The sequence below is a fragment of the Xenopus laevis genome, chromosome 2L (assembly GCF_017654675.1).
Source record: "Xenopus laevis strain J_2021 chromosome 2L, Xenopus_laevis_v10.1, whole genome shotgun sequence".
NCBI lineage: Eukaryota > Metazoa > Chordata > Amphibia > Anura > Pipidae > Xenopus > Xenopus laevis.
The window spans coordinates 3,940,589-3,966,412 of NC_054373.1; the positions used below are offsets into that span (position 1 = coordinate 3,940,589).

At 44.3% G+C, this 25,824-nt stretch overlaps 1 protein-coding gene across 9 annotated transcripts in view; it reads right to left on the reverse strand.

Moving 5' to 3' along the window:
- The window catches only part of lsamp.L (limbic system associated membrane protein L homeolog), a 1,234,661-nt gene that overhangs the window by 23,557 nt on the left and 1,185,280 nt on the right, over nucleotides 1-25,824 (reverse strand). For all 9 annotated transcript variants that reach the window (XM_041581004.1, XM_041581005.1, XM_041581001.1 and 6 more), the window contains 1 exon segment: nucleotides 785-919. In XM_041581004.1, the coding sequence (XP_041436938.1) occupies nucleotides 785-919 (135 nt within the window).

Genomic DNA, 25,824 nt, shown 5'->3' on the forward strand with positions numbered 1-25,824 from the left:
TTCTGGTGGCTGGTATTACCCCTAATATCTGGGACTACACTTCCAGTTGCTATACCAAAGGCTGACCATATATAGATCATTACCGTATGATGGCTCAATCACTGCAGACCAAGTTGGTAATTAACTGATCCAGATATGAGGTCCAAATGAGGCCTCCTCAATTGATAATAGAACATCATTGGGTCATCCAGCTGGGCAAGAACCTTATCAGTTGCCAGTGTTGCCCAGTAGGCCTACATGGTTTACCCCATATAATCCAGAAGGCCTAAACTTGTCTGACACTTGGGAAAGTCCATTAGTGACCTTGAGAATCGTGTAGGTCTAGATATCTATGGCTAGATGGAAAAATATCTCCCTATAGTTACCAATATCATGAGGACCATGGAGAGACATAAGGAAGAATTTGCAAAGTAGAGAGAGGGGACAATGGAGACATTTATATCTATAGAATCTGTCTTGCCTTGACCAAACGTAGGACTTGTTTCCAGTTGCTTCTATACCAGGCCTTCTTCATGCTCAGCCAATATCAACCAACCCAACACCAATGAGTGCAGACCACAATCCCTATTGCTAAAACTTACTCCCAACACCTAAAATATATTCTTCTAAAGAAAGGTCATGCTACAGGATTGTCTCGCTTCAAAAGTCAAATGGGAGGAGTTAAAGATGATTGTCAGGACGGTAACAGCCAATGGAGCCTTGTGCAAGGCAGAGTCGCCAATCAGGAAACTGATAATTTTAGTGAAAAAGTCTCTGAAAATGAAATAGTGTGCGCCATACTCACAGTTCACAGTGACGCGGACTTGCTTCACATCAGCAGACGCTACCTCATTGGCCGCTTTGCACTCATATCTCCCAGACTGCTCTCTGGTGATCCCCTGAATTTCCAGAAATTCTTCCTCCCCTTCAAAATCTCTGGCTGCAAGAGAAGAAAAAAAGACAAATATGTATATTTATAGTGCCAAGATTTAAAGGGATCCTGTCATTGGAAAACATGTTTTTTTCAAAACTAATCAGTTAATAGTGCTACTCATTAACATATTGTCAATTTCCCAGCTGCCCCTGGTCATGTGACTTGTGCCTGCTCTTTAGGAGAGAAATGCTTTTTGGCAGGCTGCTGTTTTTCCTTCTCAATGTAACTGAATGTGTCTCAGTGGGACATGGGATTTTACTATTGAGTGTTGTTCTTAGATCTACCAGGCAGCTGTTATCTTGTGTTAGGGAGCTGCTATCTGGTTACCTTCCCATTGTTCTGTTGTTTGGCTGCTGGGGGGGGGGGAGGGAGGGGGTGATATCACTCCAACTTGCAGTACAGCAGTAAAGAGTGATTGAAGTTTATCAGAGCACAAGTCACATGACTGGGAGCAGCTGGGAAATTGACAAAATGTCTAGCCCCATGTCAGATTTAAAATTAAATATAAAAAAAACAGCTTTTTGGAGAAACGGATTTCAGTGCAGAATTCTGCTGGAGCAGCACTATTAACTGATTCATTTTGAGAAAAAAAATGTTTTTCCCTTGACAGTATCCCTTTAAGCCTTTCCACTGATACACTATCATCCTATCCCATTTAACTGACATCCTATCCTATTTAACTGACATCCTATATCAAGTGAACTAGTGCAACCTCTACCTTCCAGGTCTCTCTGCTCTTTCTGCTCTTGCCAAAGAAATAAGCATCTGTTCTTCTGCTAAAATCTTCATTGTGGCTCTCCATTAAGCAAAGGGTAACCCAATCCAAAACCCTAATATTAAAAAGACATTTGCTCCTCTCACTATTCACTTGTGTCTCCATGCATCTCAATCATCTTTTTACACCAACGCCATCCACTGACATCAAACCCTTTATCTGTGTCCTGACTGGCCAATGAATGGGCTGCAGGGGATGCTGGGATCTGTAGTTCTAAACAGCTAGTAAAGCTTGCTTGAATGGGTTCTAGCAATCGGAGGCCAGACGAATGGCCCCTTGGGTAATCGCAAAAGCAAAAAAATGGCTTGAGCCTGAAAGCTCATTCCGACACAGGCCGGATCTGTATCCCCTTAGTTACTGGATTCAGCGGGAAATGTATAATAGCCATTTCACTTTCACAGATCCTGGGCGGAAAAAAAACAAAAAAAATCTATAATCCCCATTTATATGCTAATGGAGTGGTGTCTCCAATCAGACTGACAGCCGGGGAGGGGGGGGGGGAGCGTTGTCCGAGGGGCTGAAACTTCAGCAAATCAGCTGTCACTTTCCAATGTCCTCAATTCAGTTGATAACACTGAGGAGAGAGTATTTTGGGGGAACGTCTCACCGTGCCGCCTTTTATTCATGAGACTCGCCCTTCAGTATGGAAATGACAGCACCCCTATAATTCATATCATATGGGGCAGTATTTCCCTGTGTTTAGAGAAAATATGCACCAGATACATACTGCTTTACATTCAAAATCAAAATATACAGAACAGCAATGTTTTGGGCAAGGTTAGACTGTCCCAGACCCGATCCCTATATAATGCTGCTTCTGACCAGACCTCCCTAACTGGTCCCTAGATGGGAATGTTCTGGGCACACAATAAGCTTTACCCTCATACTGTACTGTCTAAGGGAATCAATATGGCACCTCCCTCCTCCCATATGTATAAATACAAATATACAGAGAAGGAATGTTCTGGGCACACAATAAGCTATACCCTCATACTGTACTGTCTAAGGGAATCAATATGGCACCTCCCTCCTCCCATATGTATAAATACAAATATACAGAGAAGGAATGTTCTGGGCACACAATAAGCTTTACCCTCATACTGTACTGTCTAAGGGAATCAATATGGCACCTCCCTCCTCCCATATGTATAAATACAAATATACACAGAAGGAATGTTCTGGGCACACAATAAGCTTTACCCTCATACTGTACTGTCTAAGGGAATCAATATGGCACCTCCTCCTCCCATATGTATAAATACAAATATACAGAGAAGGAATGTTCTGGGCACACAATAAGCTATACCCTCATACTGTACTGTCTAAGGGAATCAATATGGCATCTCCTCCTCCCATATGTATAAATACAAATATACAGAGAAGGAATGTTCTGGGCACACAATAAGCTATACCCTCATACTGTACTGTCTAAGGGAATCAATATGGCATCTCCTCCTCCCATATGTATAAATACAAATATACAGAGAAGGAATGTTCTGGGCACACAATAAGCTATACCCTCATACTGTACTGTCTAAGGGAATCAATATGGCACCTCCTCCTCCCATATGTATAAATACAAATATACAGAGAAGGAATGTTCTGGGCACACAATAAGCTATACCCTCATACTGTACTGTCTAAGGGAATCAATATGGCATCTCCTCCTCCCATATGTATAAATACAAATATACAGAGAAGGAATGTTCTGGGCACACAATAAGCTATACCCTCATACTGTACTGTCTAAGGGAATCAATATGGCATCTCCTCCTCCCATATGTATAAATACAAATATACAGAGAAGGAATGTTCTGGGCACACAATAAGCTATACCCTCATACTGTACTGTCTAAGGGAATCAATATGGCACCTCCTCCTCCCATATGTATAAATACAAATATACAGAGAAGGAATGTTCTGGGCCATAGAGATATTGTCAATAAGATACACATTCCTTTGCAGTCACTTTCAGACTCACATTCTAGAGCCGCTCTCGGCCTGACTCGTATGATTGGATGTAAATACGCGGGTGGGTGATTGGGGCGAAAGGTACAATTGGAAAAGAGCAGTGATTTGTTTCCTCTGCTATTTATTTCTCATCGGTAAAGACAACCTGTCAGGTTTAAGTAAGGGCCGCGCTGAACGCCACGCTCACTCCTCCATCCTGCAATACAAGTGCAGCATCTCCTTCATAAAATATACACAATCTGATCATTTTTCCCTTTTTCTATACAATCCTTTGCTGACATGAGTGGGAATGGTATAGGCCGTATCATTCCAATAACTTGCAGTTGGTCTTTTTAATAAACAGAGCTGCCCAAATAGCTGCTATTAATGTACACGAAGCCTGTCTATTAGAGAACTCACATAGGAATGTATAGCAGCCTGTCTCTCATTGGGGAGGTTAAGGCTCTTCAGTATTGACACCTATGAGTACATATGGACATCAGGAGAGGCTAGAGGGGAATGCAAAGAGATCGGCAGGTGAGATGCAAAGAGAGTTTATTATAATGGAAGAAGAGGAGGGAGGGGAGGAGAGAGAGACATGGCTGGGAGCGAAGAGAGAAACATTGGAAATGAGAGAAATTCAATTACAAACTAAATTAGTTGTTTCTTTGCTTTAAAATAAAAAAGAGAAAGATGAGGAGACAGGCTGCATTTTTAAGGCCCATTTAGTGACAAATTGATCATTAGAAGATGATGGGATTGCCTGAAATCCCCCGAAATGCTGCAAAACACACACGGCCATTCTTTTCCTAATTTAATTTGCTTCTCCAAGTCACCCACAATGCCCCTCTCCCTGGCACTTTCCCTCCCCCGTATCCTCAAGGATCAAATCAAGAATTCCGCACTGATCCTACAAAGTTTCTTATTCTCTCTTGGATTTAGTTCAACACAAATGCAACCGCATTCTTTTTAAAGAGATATACACGCAGCACAATTCAGCAGGAACAGCCCCTTGTTTGCTCTCCGTGTGCTATAAAGGGGGTGTTCACCTTCCATATAATTGTTTTCAGATTGTTCCCCAGAAATAAAGACTTTTTTCAACTACTTTCCATTTTAAGTTTTTTACCGTTTTTCTAAAATCTAAGTTTAAAGTGTAATGTCGGTGTCTCTGGTGTTTGAGTCTGGCAGCTCAGGTGCAGATCCGGAGCTGTTACAATTTTGTGGGGCATATTTATCAAGGGTCGAATTTCAAATTTGAAAAACTTCGAAATTAGAATTCAAACAGACCAACTGAAATTAAGTCGAGGTTTTTTTTTGGCCGAATAGGTCAGTTTTGGATTGAATAGGTCCATATTCAAATCGAATTAATAGCGCATTCGATCGAATTTGATTCAGAGTTTTTCCCCAAAAAACTTTGATTTTTCAAAGTCCACCAATTGACTCCAAATGGGGTCTAGGAGGTCCCCCATAGGCTAAAACTGCAATTTTTAGATGGTGAATGGTCGAATTAGAATTTTGATACATTTCAAAATCCGGATTTTCTGAATGTTTTGCAAATTTGAATCGAATTTGGACTATTCCCTAGTCGAAGTACACAAAAAATAGCTCAAAATTCGAATTTTTTGAATTCGAAAATTCAATCTCTGGAGTATTAGCAACTATTGTATCAATTCTAACAGCTGCCTGTAATGAAACTCAGGGATTCTGCTCAGCAGGGACAGTTTGTAGTTTACAGGGTCGGCGACCCCCCCCCTCCCAAAGCTGCTTTAGAAGGTGAAAAATTACACTTTACACAAAACAGTCACAAATAGAAAAAAAAGCAATTGGGAAAAGTCTTTATTACTGGGGAACAATCTGAAACCAACTGAACTGAAAAAAGTGTTGGAAGGTGAACGACCCCTTTAAGGCATTAACCCCTTGTGTTTGGTGGAAGGGGTGGGAGGCAGAAGGCTCATTTGCAGTCGATACTAATAACCTTGAATCTCAGATTTCTATGCTTTTTTTTTTAAACAAGGAACAATTAATATGCAGCCAACTAAGAGAGTGAAATACAATTTGTTGTTTAATGACACTTTGGTGGGAAGTGAGTGGCAGTGAGTGACAGGCTGTGTATACACCGGCTAATTTACCTGCCATTTCAATAACTCGGGGGAAAAGATTTGCGGCTCTCGGCATCCCTTTGTTTTATTATTTGCGTGGGCAGAGACGTGAGAGGGTATGTCTTATGGATTGTCATGAAAATGGAAATACAGTATATACTAAATACCTGTATCCTTAGCCCTACAAATAGATAAATGGATGGGGAAGGCAAAAGCACTGGTCTCGTATAGGGGCATAGCAGCTGAGGGAGAAAAAAATGATTCTTTTTTTCTGAAATACAGTAATTTCCGTTATTCTGAGTTCTAAGAATCAGCCTGTATTGAGTTATTGTCATATTCCCAGAATATTAATTTCCTTCTATTCAGCACCTTGGCCAGTGGCAGCATCACAGTAGTTAGAATCTCAGCTGCCATAAAGCAGGACAGGACTGTTGCTTACAATGGGGATCAGATAGGATCTGTGCAGCCACTGGGACAGAATGTTCTGTTATACAGATAGCTAGAATCTCAGCTGCCATAAAGCAGGACAGGACTGCTGCTTACAATGGGGATCAGATAGGATCTGTGCAGCCACTGGGACAGAATGCTCTGTTATACAGATAGCTAGAATCTCAGCTGCCATAAAGCAGGACAGGACTGCTGCTTACAATGGGGATCAGATAGGATCTGTGCAGCCACTGGGACAGAATGTTTTGTTATACAGATAGCTAGAATCTCAGCCATAAAGCAGGACTGGACTGCTGCTTACAATGGGGATCAGATAGGATCTGTGCAGTCACTGGGACAGAATGTTTTGTTATACAGATAGCTAGAATCTCAGCCATAAAGCAGGACAGGACTGATGCTTACAATGGGGATCAGATAGGATCTGTGCAGCCACTGGGACAGAATGTTCTGTTATACAGATAGTTAGAATCTCAGCTGCCATAAAGCAGGACAGGACTGCTGCTTACAATGGGGATCAGATAGGATCTGTGCAGCCACTGGGACAGAATGTTTTGTTATACAGATAGCTAGAATCTCAGCTGCCATAAAGCAGGACAGGACTGCTGCTTACAATGGGGATCAGATAGGATCTGTGCAGCCACTGGGACAGAATGTTCTGTTATACAGATAGCTAGAATCTCAGCTGCCATAAAGCAGGACAGGACTGCTGCTTACAATGGGGATCAGATAGGATCTGTGCAGCCACTGGGACAGAATGTTTTGTTATACAGATAGCTAGAATCTCAGCTGCCATAAAGCAGGACAGGACTGCTGCTTACAATGGGGATCAGATAGGATCTGTGCAGCTGCTGGGACAGAATGTTCTGTTATACAGATAGCTAGAATCTCAGCTGCCATAAAGCAGGACAGGACTGCTGCTTATAGTCCATAAGAAACTGTGTTTATGGGACAGACTCATGTAGGGGTTAAGGCAGGAGAGGCAGAATAAAGTTTATGGGAAGGTATTAAAGGCACCAGTTAAATATACATTGGTGGGCACTGCTCACATAATGGATCTGAGAGGTGGGACAGGACAGGGGCATCCTGGGTATTTATTTGGTGCTCAGTTTTCTGTGTTACAAAGTATCAGACGTTAAACACGTTGATATCAATATGTATCACTGGCATTAATGCCTCCCTGGGCCTCTGTGAGACAATTTATGTGCAAGATTTCAGCAAATCCAGCTGTGAGGAGCCTTTGCCTTTGATCAATCTGCTCTTGTTTCCTCTCAGCCAGAGAATTCACTATAAAACACCATTAATATGATTTGCTGCACCGCTCCAGCCGCCCAATCAGAACTCACTGGCCAGACACACGGACATGAGAATGAGACAAGCCAGGACATAGCAGCTGCGGTTGCACAAAGACCCTCAACCCAAAGGCTGATCCTGTAACAGAGGAAGGGGAAATGCCCAATATTGTATAATGTAACTGTATAATGAACCTTTATTATAATAATAATAATAATAATGGGATATTTCCTAACAAAGTCGTGGGGGGGACCAGAGACGCTGCAGGGGAACATCAGTCTACCCAAGTTTTCCTTCTGAAACCCCTGACCCCCAGCTCAGCCATCAGAATCAACTGCCTAGCAACTGTTGCTAAGGAGATGTGCCTCCACCACGGAGGCACAAAAGCAGCAATTCCTCCTGTACCAACCAGTGTAAGGGCACAGCTCAAAGCGAAACGACCATCTGCAACTGCAGCAGGACTGACCCAGCAGAACCACAAATACCTGAGGGGGGCTGAGCGATGCACAAAGGGTGGGGCCCAAATTAAGCAAAAGACAAAAGTCCAATATCAATGTATCAATTCTTGCACAGTGACGGGCAAATTTCTCTCGTTTCCTTTCACCTAAAAATTTGCGGATTTTGTGCGAAATTCGCGAAACGGCGAAAAATTTTCGAACAATTTGTGACACTTGAAAATTGACGCCAGTGTCAATTTTGGACGCACGTCCGAAAAGTCAATCGCGTCAATATTACCGTTGGTGTTAAAGTCAATGGGCGTCCCAATAGTGTTGACCCACGGCGATTTTGACGTGAGCGACTTTTCAGACGCGCATCCAAAATTTTTTGAAACCAGTGTATTTTTGCTGGAGTTTTGCGAATCCATTCACAGTGGTGAAACGCGGAAATTCACTGCGAATTTGCTCCAGGCGAATTTATTCGCCCATCGCTATTCGTGCATAAATGAACAATATGCCATTTGCACTTATTCAGCCTTCAATATGAGTTGTGATACTTGGACACTTTGGCTGTTGCTAAACTACAGCTCCCATCATCCCTGCTCAGTCACCGGTTGCCTGTGCTGCTTTAATCTAATGGTCCTAAAATATTTTGCACGTCTCTGTAGGATAAATATGATGTCAGAGCTGTCTGTAGGGGCTGTTATAGGGATTGTTCACCTTTGACTTAACTATTAGTATGATGTAGAGAGGGATATTCTGAAACAATTTGCAATTGGTTTTAATTTTTTTATTATTTGTGTTTTTTGAGTTATTTAGCTTTTTATTCAGCAGATCTCCAGTTTGCAATTTCAGCCATCTGGTTGCTAGGGTCCAAATTCCCCTAGTAACCATACACTGATTTGAATTAGAGACTGGGATATAAATCGGAGAGGCCTGAATAGAAAGATGAGTCTTAAAAAGTAACAATAACAATAAAAGTGTAGCCTTACAGAGCATCTGTTTTTTTAGATGGGGTCAGCGACCCCCGTTTGAGAGTTGTTAAGAGTCAGAATAAAAAGGCAAATAATTTGAAAACTATTACAAATGAATAATGAAGCCCAGTGCTTCAAATTAGCCATTCTATAACATACTAAATGTTCACATAAAGGCGAAATACCCCTTTAAATATGTGCACTTGACCTGGGCCCTAAAATTTAAGAAGAACAACGTGATTTCAGAATCTTCTTAGTGACTGCTCCATCAATATGGACTGGAAGGCTTGTCCAGGCCCCTCATCTTCTTAGAACTATTTGTATAATTAGATATTTACCCCTTAGACAATTGAAAATCATGGACAGTCAGAACATAGAACGTTTCTCAGCTCCAAAGATAATGATTCATTCTTATAGTTCTGCTTTGCTTTATAATCATTAGGAAAGTCTCTCATCCAGTTTTTCCTGCTGCAAATGACTCTCTTGCTGCGAGTGGCATAATAATAATACTAATGAAATAGGGCACATTGTTACATAGAAGACTGGCTGCGTAGAATACAATGGGCTTAACTCTTACACAGGGGTCGCAGGGGATTCAAGGTGCGTCTTTAGCAGATAAGGAACAAACCACTTGAATCTTTCGGACTTTATAGGGCGTCAGGCTTGTGAGATACCTTTGTAATCTCTGAGATGGTAATTACCACTTGAGGAAAATAATAATAATAATAACAAGGCCATTAATGACCGAGGGTGCCGGGTTTATTGCCGCAGACTCCCCGCTTCTCACGCGGCTGAAATAATTACAAGATCACAGATATCGGCGCTGTCTCGGAATTTAATGACAATTAATTACACACCTTCACTTTCCTCTAATCTGTGGACTTGACGTCCTCCCCTGTCAAATGAAGAGGAAGTGAAAACGAAATCAACTTGATGGGTTTGTTTACTCCTCGCTAAACTCCTTCTCCTTAATCTACCGGGGGACAAATAAAATGAAAGGTTTTGTGTTGCACATTTTTATTTCTTTTTGTTTTGAAATCATTTGCCTTTCAATTTCATTTCCCTCCAAAGTAAAACTAATAATGCCATTTACATAACTCCCCCATGGTCCTGATTTCCATGGCACAGTCCCATATTGCGGATTCAAAAAGGGGTTTATGGGAATGCGGTTCTGGTCAGACTGGGGACATTCCCGGGGGAAATTATACTGTGGATTTGCACAATTGAAATAATAAATATAGATTTGGTTTCCATTTGTTTCATTTCTCCGGAGATAGTGTGAAAAGCTCACTGGCTCAGCCTGCAGTTTCAGTCTTGCCTATAACAACCATTGTGTCCCTGCTGGTGCAGTGGGTCAGGAATTGGGCAGCGGATCAGTAACCAGGCAGATCTGGAACTGGGCATGGGATTGGGAATCAGTAACCAGGCTGTGGATTGGTATTCGGGTAGGAGATTGGGAACCAAGCAGATTGGGATCCAGGCAGGGGATCAGAAACTGGGCAGTGGGATGAGAACTGGGCATGTTATTGGAAACCAAGCAGGGGATCAATAAACAGGCAGAGGATCGGGAACCAAGCAGGAGATCTGGAACCAGGTGGGGGATCAGAAACTGGGCAGTGGTTCAGGAACTGGGCATTGGATTAGGAACTAAGTAGGAGATCAGGAACCAGGCAGAGAATCTGGAACCAATCAGGGGATCTGAATCTGGCCAGTGGATTGGAAACTGGGCATGGGATTGGGAGCCAAGCAGAGGATCAATAACCAAGCAGAGAATAAGCAACCAAGCAGGAGATTGGAATCTGGGCAGTGGATTGAAACTGGGCATGGGATTGCAAACCAAGCAGGGGATCAATAACCAAGCAGAGGATCGGGAACCAAGCAGGAGATTGGGAACCAGGCAGGGGACTGGAAACTGGGCTAGGAACTGGGAATGGGATTCGGAACTAAGCAGGAAATCAGGAACCAGGCAGAGAATCAGGAACCAAGTAGGGGATTGGAAACTGGACATGGGATCAGGAATCAGGAAGGGGATCAGTAACAAGGCTGTGGATTGGTATCAGGGCAGGGGATCAGGAACCGGGCATGGGATTGGGAACCAAGCAGGGGATCTGAATCTGGCCAGTGTATTGGGAACTGGGCATGGGATTGGGAGCCAAGCAGAGGATCAATAACCAGGCAGAGGATCAGGACCCATGCAGGAGATCAGGAACCAGGCAGGGGATTGGAAACTGGGCAGTGGGTTGAGAACTATTGGGTACCAAGCAGGGGACCAGTAACCAATCAGGAGATTGGGATCTGGGCAGTGGGTTGGGAACTAAGCAGGAGATTGGGAACCAGGCATGGGACTGGAAACTGGGCATGGGATTGGGAACTAAGCAGGAGATCAGGAACCAGGCAGAGAAATGGAAACTTGGATTGGAAACTGGGCATGGGATCAGGAATCAGGAGGGGATCAGTAATCAGGCTGGGCATTGGTATCCAGGCAGGGGATCGATAACCAACCAGAGGATCAAGAACTGTGGCAGTGGATAAAAAAACAGGCAAATGATCTCAAACCCAACAGGGGATCAGGAACAAAACAGGGAATTGGTAATCAGGCAGGTAAGTTACTGGCACCTGGTCTTAACAAGATTGAATGAGGAGACATTAAATACAGAGGAGGATACAAATACTTCTTAGTATTAATCATATGACTTGACTCCAAAAGTCTCCTGTGGCTTAAAACAGTAATTCCCCACTTATTTGTCACACAGGCCAGAGTTCAAATCCAATCAGGTCATGATCAAGAACGGCTCCTGTTGTGTTACAATCTCATTAGAAGAAGCCGGGGAAGGGCAAAAGAACCAACCAGGGCTGTAAATGGCAAACTTTGTACCAGTGATAACCAATGAAGTTTTCTTAGAGAGTAGGGAGATAGTAAATCTCTGCCAGCTCAGACAAATAATGATGGTTTCATGGAGCTTTCAATATAATTAACCAGTCTATTTAATCCCACTTAGAATCAAACCCGAGAGTCTAGGGATAGGGAGCCTGCAAGGCTTGTTAGATAGACTTTATAGAGACTGATATCTAGAATGTTTCATCACAGAAACCTTAAAAACCAAAAAGCAGAAATACTGTTAGAGCTCAAATAACTAGAGAATGAGGCTGAAAAGTAGGGTAATAAATGATGAATAGGTTTATCCTCTAAACCCGTTTAAGGAGAGAAGATCAGACAAGCACAGTCCTGCAGCATCTTCTCTAATGGAAAGGGAGGGCAAATGCATCTCAGCCGCCTGCAGCAAGAAAGCAACTTAAACTGGGGGGCATTTCAGGATAAAACTGCCACTGAGGTGCCCAAGAAACAGTATCATTATGTTTTATCTATATATATATCGCCTCTATATACCGTGGAGATGTAACCTGGGTGGTATTAAAACTGAGCAGACCTTCAGCTATTGGTGAAGTACAAACCTGTTAATCCTCTGGAATATTTTGGAGGTGACCCATATTTATACCTCTGGTGGGGGCATAAGTTGAATATCTAACGACAGATCACAATATTATCTCATAAACTGGTCTGTAAAGCTTACACTCCAAAGAGTGATTTCCTTTAATGACTATAAAGGGCAAGAAGGGCTTTGCATGGAGGGGAGAATTAAAACTGAAGGTAAAGAGATAGATTTCCATGGGAAGCTTATCAGGGGCTGGCAATAAATCCCATCTGAAATGTGGCGAGTTTAAAGCCCTTTGATTAATTACATAAAGGGGAGTCTTGTGAAAGGAGCCTGTCTGTTCCTTGGGATTATCTATTAGACTCTTTGTCTAAACACCGAGGTAACAGAACTTCTCAGCGCAGGAAAGTTTCCCTTAATAAATCACACAGAGGGCTTTGTTCTTAAGCACAAGAAAGAGCCTTAAGTAGGAATAAAAGAGAAAATATTAAATATGATTGTCTCTGTGAATTCATTATTACTCTACTTCTAAACCCTCAGAATGGCTGGCTGTATCTGGGAGTAATCTTTTCATGTTGGGGATCCACAAAGGGGTACCCCCTACTCTTCTCCAGCTGGCAGTTTGATTATTGAGCCTTATTGTCATTCAATAATTCACAGTAAAAAATTTTGACCCACTGGTCACTGAGCCTTTTGCCAGTCCATGCCCCTGATCTTCACTTAACCCTACCCACTTTATACTATGCTAATGTTTTTCCCTTTGGAACTCCTAATTCCTATCACATTTTTTCTGTCCAATGAGAATACTCAGCCAGGTTTAGACCTCAATTTGTTGATTTGCACAAACTCAGGGCAAGGTACAACCTAGTAGAAGATACAAGAACTTATGTGTGACTATATGCCAGCTAAAATAATGGACCAATAATGTTGCCCCCCTTGATCAGCTATTGGCCCAGAAGAGGGGGTTCCCCTTGCTTCCAACCAATGAGCCATAAACACCCCAACAATAGGCATCAGTAGACTTAAAATAAAAAAATCATGGGGCCAATCATTCTGCCAAGGTGTCTGCCATAAACCAATAGTCAGGCAGTAACTAACTGCCACATAATATCTGTATGGGCACCTACATATCTCTCGATAAAGGCCAATTAAAACTGGCCATATTAATATAGTATGAAGCATGAAATATGAATTATGTTTTATTGATATTGGTCAGTTCAGGGATGGGGCAAGTTTGTAGTCTCTCCATCCCTTCAGCCGTATGAACTGGTGTATGGCCACCTTAACTTGTAACCAACAACTAACCTCCCCCCAGTCAGTTCCCATTGGAGTAAACCCTAAAAACCATTAGTAGTTGGCTATAACTAGTTGACATCACCATAGTTGGTTTCCAAAATACCTTATGTCTCATTATTCTGGTACAAACCTCAGTTCATGAACCTGTAGTAGAACACATAGTTTTCCTTAGGGGGTGCAAATACAGACACAATACGGGGCCACACAAACTAGCAGTTGTAGGTTGGACGGGTGGATATTATCAGGAATAGCAAAGCAACATGGAGACGGTATGGAAGAATGGTGGTGATAATATCTTATATCAGTATTGTCCAACTTTTGTCCCAGTACCTATTGAGCTGTAATACAATATCAACTCAATAAGGGCCACACATTGGACATCCTTAATTGATCAGTATCAAGGCCCCTACACAAATTGCTTTGTTCTTGGCCCAAAGTTGGCGCTGGAATGCTGACAATAAGAATAGGACCAACATTATTGATCTTATCCATAAAAGGCGCCTGGATTTATACTCATGTTCTTGAAGAATCCCTTGAAAGCCTCCTAAGATATCCAGCCAGTACTGTGTGCATTATTAGTAATTAAACCAGCCAGACCTTAAATCTCATTTTTTTACTCGAAACGACTTACAAATGTTCTTGGAATACATAATATATATCCGGTTTCATAACATTGTAGGGTTTAATATCATAACAGCAGCACTTTAGCTTATTACTGAGGCCCAAAGGCTTCATGTGGAGTTAGAGGACACCTTGACCAGACAAGACACAGCCTATATAACTTTATTACTCCAACAAGAAGCCCAGAGGCTTGCAATCATCTTGAGGCTGCATTTTTTTTAACCTTATCCCCCTCTCTTGCCCCATTAGTTATTTATTTACTCCATAACTTGCAGCAGCCGGGCGGAGGAGAGGTTAGTCTAACACACATTCGCACGGTTCCAGGAATTGGCACCATATTGCTCATTAAACATTTAGAAACAACAGTTGCTCCCTCTTTCTGCCAATATTTTGAGACAGTTTTATTGTTCCGCTTCTGTCTATGACATAGAATGTTTTATTCATGAGCTGCGATGCCTTATTCCTCGGCTGAACTCTGAGCCAAGACAGATAAGCTTTCTTGCAGCCCCCCCATCTATGACCCGAGCATGAGCAGTCTCACAACCAAGTCCAATGTATTAACATATGTCTCCAGTGCTACATAACAGTGTCACGGTCTGTTCTTGATAGGCCTTTAACATTTCTGGTAGTCAGAATAATACATTGTGAAGAACATTGAGTAAAGGTGAACAAATATATTGTCTTTAGAATATGTCTAGTGCTACCAATCCCTATTTCTGTAGGGAAATGAGAGAGAGCAGACAGTAACCCTTCCAACACTTTCCTCTTGTCTCTATATATAAGTACCTATCTAGTGTTACCAATCCCTATTTCTGTAGGGAAATGAGAGAGAGCAGACAGTAACCCTTCCAACACTTTCCTCTTGTCTCTATATATTAGGTACCTATCTAGTGTTACCAATCCCTATTTCTGTAGGGAAATGAGAGAGAGCAGACAGTAACCCTTCCAACACTTTCCTCTTGTCTCTATATATTAGGTACCTATCTAGTGCTACCAATCCCTATTTCTGTAGGGAAATGAGAGAGAGCAGACAGTAACCCTTCCAACACTTTCCTCTTGTCTCTATATATTAGGTACCTATCTAGTGTTACCAATCCCTATTTCTGTAGGGGAATGAGAGAGAGCAGACAGTAACCCTTCCAACACTTTCCTCTTGTCTCTATATATTAGGTACCTATCTAGTGTTACCAATCCCTATTTCTGTAGGGAAATGAGAGAGAGCAGACAGTAACCCTTCCAACACTTTCCTCTTGTCTCTATATATTAGGTACCTATCTAGTGTTACCAATCCCTATTTCTGTAGGGGAATGAGAGAGAGCAGACAGTAACCCTTCCAACACTTTCCTCTTGTCTCTATATATTAGGTACCTATCTAGTGTTACCAATCCCTATTTCTGTAGGGAAATGAGAGAGAGCAGGTCTGTAATTTGATCTCTCTGCATGACCAGCACTAGCCCAAGACCAGGAGGCTCTGTGGAGCCAGCTTCAGTACTCCAGGCTCAGGCTTTTGGGCCCAGCCTGGAGGAAAGTTTGGATTGTGGTTCTGACTCCAAGTCATTGGAGTTTGGATCAGTTGGAGAAGGTGTGGGGAGACCTGCACAGTTGAGTGGAGGCCATTGTGTTGCAGTGGAAGTGGAGGCAGGTGAGATGGAGGCCCAGGTCCCTGCCAAACAAACTGCTGAGAAAAAGACTTCTGGAGGCAGAAAGTCTGAGCCATCAGAAACCAGAAGGAGTGGAAGAAACACCCAGAGGCAAAAGAAAGTGGCTGAACTTACCCCGGGAGCAGCTGAGGAGGAAACTCGTACCTTGCGTTCTGGTGCGGTGAGTACTAAATCCCCTCTTCCCAAAAGCAGAAAACACCAGCGCTCTGCATCTCTGGGGGCTTCACCTTCTGGTGTTACAGTGAGGGCTGAAGCCAGACTGGATGCTAAAGGCACATGTCATGGGGAACCACAGGGTGGAGGTGTGTCTGTGCATGAACTACAACTCCCATCATCCCCTGTAAACATCTCTTCTGGCAGCCAAATAAGTCAGACTGGGGGTGATGAATATGTGGTGCCAGAAACACCCCTTGAAGACTGTGCTGCAGGGAAAAGTCCACCTGGAAAGGGAGAAGTTGTTATTTTGTCCCAAACTGTCAGATCTGGGGCTGCTGCTGCTGAGGTTTCACAGGCCGGGGAATCCAATGCTGAGGATCCTGCAGGTAACGAGACACCTGAACCCAACGCTCAGCTTAACCCTTTACCTGCCCAACTGACTGCAGCCACTAGAGGGAATCAGGGAAGCTCAGCTGTTGCTGCTGGGAATGTGATGCCTGATACAGACAATGAGGCTGAGGATTCAGAGGGGGAGCAGAAATCCCAGGACTCCAGTGATTTAAGTGCAACAGATGAACCAACTGCACAAAGGAGAATGGGTGAACCCACTGATGTAAACCCCCAGCTACCCAGTCATAAGGATATTGCTCCTATCCTGCAGCAGCTGTCTGAGGCCTATAAGCAGAAAGGAAAAAAAGAGGCAGAAATTGTTGCGCAGCAGAAGCTGATCGGAGCTGCTTATAAGAGGAATAAAGGCAGACTGGAACTGGACCTCATTACACTTAAAGGGGAACTCTTTGAAACCGAGGTCTCCATAGAGAAACTGTTGAGCAAAGCAGGGCCCTGGAGAGAGACTTTTGAAAACAGGGAGCGGTTTGAGAAGCTGCAGAAATCTCTCAGGGAGGAGGTGCCATACCGCAGCCGCAAGCTCAGCACCACCAGCTACTCTGCCTCTTCTGATACAGAGGGGGATTTCAAGAAGCCACAAGCTCCAGCCAAGAAAGCACCAACAAAGAGCAAGAAGAAGGACGGGATCCACTGGCAGGAACTGGCATTTGATGTGCAGGAGGTGACAGAACAAGAGAAGAAGAAGCAGCAAAGGGAAGAATTTAACATGATTCAGGAAGATTTCCCTCCTTTGTCACCTGCCGCCCAACCAACCAAGTCACCTCAAGCCCAAGCCCAGGTGTTGCAGGAAGATCCAGTTGCCCCAATGGAAGTATCGTCCAACCATTCAGCTGCGAGTGGCATGTCTGGGGTGGTGCATGGAGATGCTGTTGGCATGAATGATGGTGCGGCTGATGCTGTGCTTGTGGGAGCGAGTGCTCACGGAGAGTCAGTGGTGGTGGGTACACAAGCGGTGCTGGTGGCGGGTAATGATGGCAATAAAAACCTAAAGCCATCTGTAAGTGATGGAGGGAGAGATGGTAGGGCCCAGGCAGAGAGACAAAGACAGCAGGGACAGAATGGTAGGGCTCAGCAACCTGGTGAACAGGCCTCAACTTCTGGGGCAGATGCCGGCACATCAGGCAATTTCTGGGAGCGCAGGCGGTTTTTCCCTGCAGGTGCAGGTCCTTCTTTTGGGGGTCAGGCTTTCCGTAGGCAAAACTGCGTTAAACTGGTGTGGGAAGGGAAGAAAGAGGAGGCTCCTAGTAGAACCTACATTATTAAGACACTGCTGGAAAGGTCTGCCAAGTTTAAGGCCCGTGAAATGGAGGCCTGCATTGTCCAGTCCCCTACAGAATGGGATGTCAGCTTTAAAATACCACAGGGACTGGATGCATTTTGGCGCCTTTTTGACACCCTTAGAAATCAGCCAGAATGGAAAAATGTTGATGCCGTTCCAGTCTCCAGACCTGAGACAAAAACTGTCACTATCATTGTCAAAAATGAAGGGGTGCCAGTTAATGATGTGGCGTTGTGGCTGCAGCGCCAGTGCACTGTCCTCTCCCCACTGGCCCGTATATATGAAGATGATGTGTGGACAGGGGGGTGGAAAACAGAGGTAAAACTTAAGATAGTTGATAACATCCCCCAACATCTGCCCACAACCTTTTTCATTGGCAAAGAGAAGTGCGTTTGTTTCTATTTTGGCCAACCGAGAAAGTGCTTCAAATGTGGTTCCCTGAATCATCTTGCTAGCTCCTGTCTGGTGGAGAGGTGCACTTACTGTGGGAAGATAGGCCACACAAAAAAGGTGTGTAAGATCATTATGTGCAACCTCTGTGGTAATATAGGTCATGCCCACCGCCTGTGCCCTAAAGCCTGGCACAATAACAACACCCAGAGGGAAGATGTGTTGGAGCAGGAGGAAGATCAGCTACTGATTGATGCAGTTCAGGAGATAGAGCAGCAGGAAAGGGTGGAGATAAACCACAGACAGGAGGCTGCAAAGGCCATTCAGGCCCAGCAGAGAGACCCCGGGAAAGATCAGAGCAGTAAGGGCAAGAAGGCACAAAGTCAGGAAGGGAGCTCTAATGATCAGGAACATGATGTTCAGAGACCACAGGCAGGCCCATCATTGGCTAAAAAAGGCCCGTCAAAGGCTGTAATTCCCCCAAAAGCCCCTGATCCCAAACAGCAACCAGCTACATCAAGGGCAGTAACACCCCAGCAATCTCAGGAATCCAGCCTGAGCCCTGCACCCACCTTGCAGGAACATTCACCCAAAAAAAAGAAGAAGAAGAAAAAGGGTAAATCAGACAGTGAGCAGAGAGACACCCAAAGCCCTGAGGAAGGGGGTTGGCAGTTTGTTAAGACCTCAGGTAAAGGAAAGAAGTCCCCTGGAATCATGTCTTTCAGCCCACAAACATCCAATCGATATGCCCAGCTGCAAAGCGAAGGCGATGATTTGGATGATGATGATGATTCTTGGGGGTCTAAAATGGAGACCGAGTTTCAGAGAATAGATAAAGAACTTTCTCTACAACAGTCAGTGCAGCATTCATCTCCCATTAGTCAGTCAACACCTATGGGTGGTGGGACCATATCAGATGATGTGGTGTGTAGTGAAGCCTTGTCAGAAGTGGTTGGACCCACTATGGCCTCTTTAGAAGAGGTTCAACATGTCCTGGCATCGCCAGATATGGTTATCTCTCAGCCTGAGATGGATCCAACCACAGAGGACGAGATGGTCCCTCTTGGGGATGAGGACCCTTTACCAGCAGGGGTCCAGATCAAGAGGTTTGGAGAGGGGGTATGTGAAGATGAAAGAGAAGGAAAAAAAGCCAAATTAAAAAACCAACATGGCTACGGTACCAGTTAGGATTTACACCTCTAATGTCTGTAGCATCCGCTCGCCCAGGGCTAGATTTCTGGCCTTCTCTAGTCTCTCATCATCAGATGGAGACATTTTTTTCCTTCAGGAGACTCGATTGACCACCAGGGCTGACATTCGGAAGGCGACTTCTGAATGGTGTCATGGGCCTTCTGTCTGGTCAATAGCGGCTGAGCCATGCGGTGGTGTTGGGGTGCTGTTCAGAGCTGCATTAAATGTTGTCGTTCACCGTCTTATTGAGATCCAGGTAGGCAGGTGTCTGCTCCTTGATGTCACAGCTGGGGGTAGGAGGATGCGCCTCATTAATATCTATGGGCCCCACAATGCACAGCAAAGGAATACACTGCTGTCTGACATGAGGCAGTACCTCCACACCTCTCTCCCAGTGGTTCTTGCTGGCGATTTTAACCAGGTTTTAAGGCCACAAGATAGGACAAGTGCTAGAGTCAACAGGGCAGAAGGATATTTCCTTAATAATATTATCCAGCAGGCAGGCCTGGTTGATGTTGCTACCAAGGATGGCCGTATCGGGCGGCATACTTACCACAATGCAGGGCGATCTAGTCGTCTAGACATGGCCTTTGTTAGGGGAGGGGAGACCTTTACCGATGTACGTGAGCAGGCTGTTGAATACTCTGACCACTTTACAGTCTCTTTCTTATGGGGGGCTTCTTCTATCCCAGCCAGAGGTAGAGGCCTTTGGAGGCTTAATGCAGATTCCCTGGCAGGGCAGTCAGCTCAGCGTTCCTTCAGGATGCGTCTTCAGAGCGAGATTGATAGGGTTGACTTTTATGACTCTGTGTCATCGTGGTGGGAGGATGCCAAAGAGTCGTTCCGAAAGCTCTTCAGAAAGCTATCTGTACGTAGGGAGGGAGAGAAATACAAAAGATACCTGTCCCTACGAAAGAAGTTGGAGGCCTGTATTTCGGACGGGGTGGATGGGCCAAAGTTGAACCAGCTGAAGGCCGAGATCAGGCGGCATCAGTACAGCCGGTACAGATCTTTGGTTCTGGAGAGGGATTATGGGAGTTTTCACTCGCCGGACCCTTTTCAGAATTACCGAGAATCTGTGGCCAGGAAGTTAGTAACAGGCCTCAAGGACACCCAGGGTAAGTTGCAAACTACTAGGGAGGGCATCCTGGGTGTTGTGAGGTCTTACTATGCCGACCTTTTCCGGAACAAGGCTTTGGATGGGGACTGGCTGACTGACTACTTGGAGGCGACCCCAGGGCCTGATACATCTAATTTGGACTTTTCCCCTTTGGAAGCAGAAATAACGGAGGCCGAGGTAAGAGCAGCTATTGACAGCCTTCATAAAAAGAAGGCTCCAGGCCCAGACGGCTTAACAGCCGAGTTTTATAAGATTTTCAAAGAGGAGTTGGCCCCGGTCCTCGTGGAGGTCTTTAGAGACAGCCTGGCGGAGGGCATCTTGCCCCCCTCCATGAGGGTTTCTTCTTTGATCCTGCTTTCAAAGGGTAAGGACCCAGAGCATATTGAGAACTGGAGGCCTATTGCCCTTCTCAATAACGATAGGAAGATTCTCGCAAGGGTACTTTTTGACAGACTTATTCAGTTCTCAGGCACGTTATTGTCAGGCTTTCAATTCGGCACGGTGAAAGGGCGGAGCATCTTTGGGGCTCTTCTTACTATCAGGGAGACCTTAGAAGTGTGCAAAGCTCAGAGCAAGGGCTGCTACATTGTCTCTTTGGACCAGGCCAAGGCTTTTGACCGGGTGAATCATCAGTACCTGTGGTCTACTTTGTCAAAGTACGGCATCCCGGGCAAATTTATCCAATGGCTGGCAGTTTTGTATGAAGGGGCCGTAAGCTTCCCACTTGTCAATGGTTGGAGGGGAGATGATTTCAATGTGGAGTCTGGAGTGCGACAGGGTTGCCCCTTGAGCCCACTCTTGTACGTATTTGCCATAGACCCATTCCTGCGCGGTCTGGAGAGCTGTGGCTTGAGGGGTATATCGGTCCCCAGATGCCAGACATTGACATCCCTCGCCTACGCGGACGATGTGACAGTTGTGGTATCCAGTCCAAAGGACAGGAGGCTGCTTAACGAAACCATCGAATGTTACTCTGAGGCCTCTGGGTCAATGATTAACCGTGACAAGTCGGAGGCTTTTTGGACGTTGAACGGTGAGCCTGACTTCCAGCTCCCCGAATTTTCAACTGCCCCATCCCACATAAAGATCCTGGGGATAAAGTTTGGGAGGGAAGACAATTGCAGGCTAAATTGGGATACAAAACTGGATGTCGGAACAGCAAAGGTCCAGCGATGGAAGGGATGGAGGCTGGCCTACAGGGAAAGGGTGAAGCTCGTCAAGGCCTATCTGGTCCCTCTGTTTTTGTTTGTAGCGTACGTGTATCCATTGCCAGAATCTCTCTACGCCAGGGTCCACAGTCTGTTTTTCCAGTTGCTCTGGGGACACAGGCTGAACCCAGTCAAAAGGGGGATAACGTACCTACAGCGGAAGGAGGGTGGTTTGGGCATGTTGTGCCCAGTGGCTTTCTTTGGGTCACTTTTCCTGAAGTTTAACTTTGGGGGCTTGGCCCAAGGAAATGATTCCCTGTGGGAAGTCTGTATCAGGAACTGGGTATCGCCTTTTGTAGGGACATGGTTTCAAGGCGGTAGAATGAAGAGATTTCGGATAGTACAGGGATCCCTCCCATCATACCTAGTTCTCGCTCTGAGGATTCTGAAGAGGTGGGATGTCAGGGTGGGTGAGCTGGCCACATCTTCCCGAAGGCAGTTGTATCACAGGGTGATCAGGGACTATTTTGCTGCTCCTCTTGTTCTGAGAGACTGTGTGGGTGACATCCTTCAGAAAAGCCTTCACTTTCTTAATGGCAAGAGACTCCCCCCTAAGTTTTTTGACAACTGTTGGCTTTCACTCCAAGGGAAACTCTATGTCCGAGGCAACTTGACTTATCTTACCATTGGCAGCAAAGATTGTCCCTGGGGGTGTGGGGAGGTGGAGACCCAAGAGCACTTTCTTGTCAGTTGCCCAGTGACTAGAGATGTCTATAGTCAGATGGCAGCAGCTCTTAATATCCCACTCCTGAACAGTCTGAACTATGCAGACTCAGCCTATGGGGTTCCCGCTGTACACCACCCACTGGACCGTGAGACAATTTACATCATACTTGCATGCACGCGGTACCAGATCTGGCAGCATAGGTGCAGGAGATCTTTTGGCCAGTTGGGTGGTACCCCAGATAAAATAGTGAAGGCAGCTCTGGCTCAGTTGAGTTTTCTGAAGGGAATTGAGATAAAGAGGTTAACATCAAATCAGAACCTATGGAGAGGGGTGAACCTTGCTCTTTCATCTTCATGAACATGCCCTCATCTCAAGGAATGTACCTATTGTATGTATATGGCTCCCTGGGCACTGATACTGCTCCTCTCTTTTTCTATAGGCTGGAGGTGCAGTTTTCTGTAGCCTGGATTCAGAATATGAATATGAAAGTATTATGTTTTTGTTGGGTGAGAAGTTTGGTCCAGGAAAGACTTTTCTGGAATGCTCATTTGGGGTTGGTGGTGGGGGAAGGAAGGCCATATGGACAATCGAAGACTTTTCAAACTGGCCTTTGATTTGGTGTGTTTGATGGAAAAGTTGCCAATGGACAGAGGGATGGACTCTGCGGGCTGGAGGGTGTATGGGTGGGTTTGTGGGATTTTTGGTTATTTTTGTTTTATTGTATGATTTTTGAATTGTTTATGAATTGATTGAATTGAATTGCTTATTGTAAAGTGATCTTTTAAATAAAAAATTTCTATATATTAGGTACCTATCTAGTGTTACCAATCCCTATTTCTGTAGGGAAATGAGAGAGAGCAGACAGTAACCCTTCCAACACTTTCCTCTTGTCTCTATATATAAGTACCTATCTAGTGTTACCAATCCCTATTTCTGTAGGGAAATGAGAGAGAGCAGACAGTAACCCTTCCAACACTTTCCTCTTGTCTCTATATATTAGGTACCTATCTAGTGTTACCAATCCCTATTTCTATAGGGAAATGAGAGAGAGCAGACAGTAACCCTTCCAACACTTTCCTCTTGTCTCTATATATTAGGTACCTATCTATTGTAACCAATCCCTATTTCTGTAGGGAAATGAGAGAGAGCAGACAGTAACCCTTCCAACACTTTCCTCTTGTCTCTATATATTAGGTACCTATCTAGTGTTACCAATCCCTATTTCTGTAGGGAAATGAGAGAGAGCAGACAGTAACCCTTCCAACACTCTCCTATTGTCTCTATATATTAGGTACCTATCTAGTGTTACCAATCCCTATTTCTGTAGGGAAATGAGAGAGAGCAGACAGTAACCCTTCCAACACTTTCCTCTTGTCTCTATATATTAGGTCCCTATCTAGTGTTACCAATCCCTATTTCTGTAGGGAAATGAGACAGAACAGACAGTAACCCTTCAAACACTTTCCTTTTGTCTCTGCCTCTATATATTAAGTATCCATCTAGTGATAAGCCATTTCTGGTTGACAGGGTCACTAACCTAAGCGACAAGGCAGTGGATTAAAGGCTGCTAATAAAGCTACTTATGATAATACTAATGCTGCACATTAATAATTCATTTTTGGAATTAATTTTCAATTCCCACAGAAAGTAGTTTTTTTCCCATTTGGCCACTTTAAAAGGCTCCCCTCTCCCAAACAGAATTTTTGAGATAATTATTAATACATACTGCGGGAATCATTTGCAATGCATGCGCCCGCTCTGTAACCCCGCTCCCAATGAATATTTAATAAGCACCCGTCTCAGAGAGGCACCTAAAGCTTTGGTATCGGCTGCTTTAGGATTTTGGATGTAGAAATCAGTGATTGTTGTTTCAACCCACAATGCACTGCTTCAATGGCAGGCTGACCTATGGCAGGAGAGATTATTTTTGACTTTATTTTGCCTTTTTATACCTAGAGAGAGATGTTTGTAGGGGCCCCTGGGGCCCAGAGAAGCAACACCTGTTGGGATTCTGTTGGGATTTGTCAGCAACATAGGAGTTAATTGATCTGAGTCTTCCCAAGGTTCAAACCCTGCTACATGCTTTTGTGGGTACAGACCCCTAGATGAGACCAAAATCAATTATAGGAGTGCTTCACCTTTAAGTTAACTTTAACTATGTTATAGAATGACCAATTCTAAGCAACTTTTCAATTGGCCTTCAATATTTAATCATTTGCCTTTTTCTTCCGACTCAGTTTTCAAATGGGGGTCACTGACCCCATCTAAAAATAAATGCTCTGTAAGGCTACAGTTTTTATATTCCTCATCTTTCTATTCAGGCCTCTCCTATTCATATTCCAGTCTCTTATTCAAATCAATGCATGGTTGTTAGGGGAATTTGGACTAAAATTGCAAACTGGAGAGCTGCTGAATAAAAAGCTAAATAACTCAAAAACCACAAATAATAAAAAATGAAAACCAATTGCAAATCAGTGCATGGTGGTTGCTAGGGTAATTTGGACCCTAGCAACCAGATGGCTGAAATTGCAAACTGGAGATCTGCTGAATAAAAAGCTAAATAAGTCTCCTCTGTCTTTTCCCCCTCTTTCTCTTCTCCCTTCTATTCCCTCTTTCCACTCGGGTACAGTGGATTCCCAATGCTATCACTACTCTGAACCAATGGCGAATGCTTCTGTGATCTCGTGGAATATCAGGGGGCTAAATGATAAGATTAAACGGGCGCTCTTGTTTACTGCACTAAAACAATGGTCCCCTGATATTGTTTGCCTCCAAGAGACACATTTGACAGGACGGCGGGTTTTAGCTCTCAAGAGAGGCTGGGTAGCTCATGCATACCATGCTACGTTTTCCTCGCATGCCAGAGGGGTTGCGGTGCTTGTTAAAAAAACCTTTGTGTTACACCAGATACATACAGATCATTATGGGAGGTATATCATTTTACACTGTACTGTTAGGACGTTTGAATTTATATTGGTTAATGTTTATGCTCCCCCTCCTCTTTGCTTAGATTTACTGGCTCAAATCCTCCAAAGGGTGTTGAACCTACCGCCACTTCCTCAGTATTGGGTGGGGGACTTCAATAGTGGTCTTGTTCCTGCGCTAGATAAACTTCGTGCCACTGAACAGAAGCCTACTAGACTGAAGATATGGGCAGATAATATTGGTCTCCATGATCCATGGAGGGCTAGAAACCCCACTAAGCTCACTTACTCTTGTCATTCGGTAACCCATGGGGCCTTATCGCGTATAGATCTAGCTCTGGTCTCACAGGACTTTGCAACTAAATTGGTGGATATTGGTTATGAAACTAGATCTCTGTCAGATCACTCCCCCCTTTTAATAACGTTTCAGTCATATGCATATCCTGGGTCTAGAAGGTGGCATTTGAATTCCCTTTGGCTAGCTCAAACTTCAGTCCTAGACAAAGTACAACAGTGCGCAGACCATTATTGGGAGGATAACTATGGCACAGCTCCCCCAACAACACTGTGGGATGCCTTCAAGG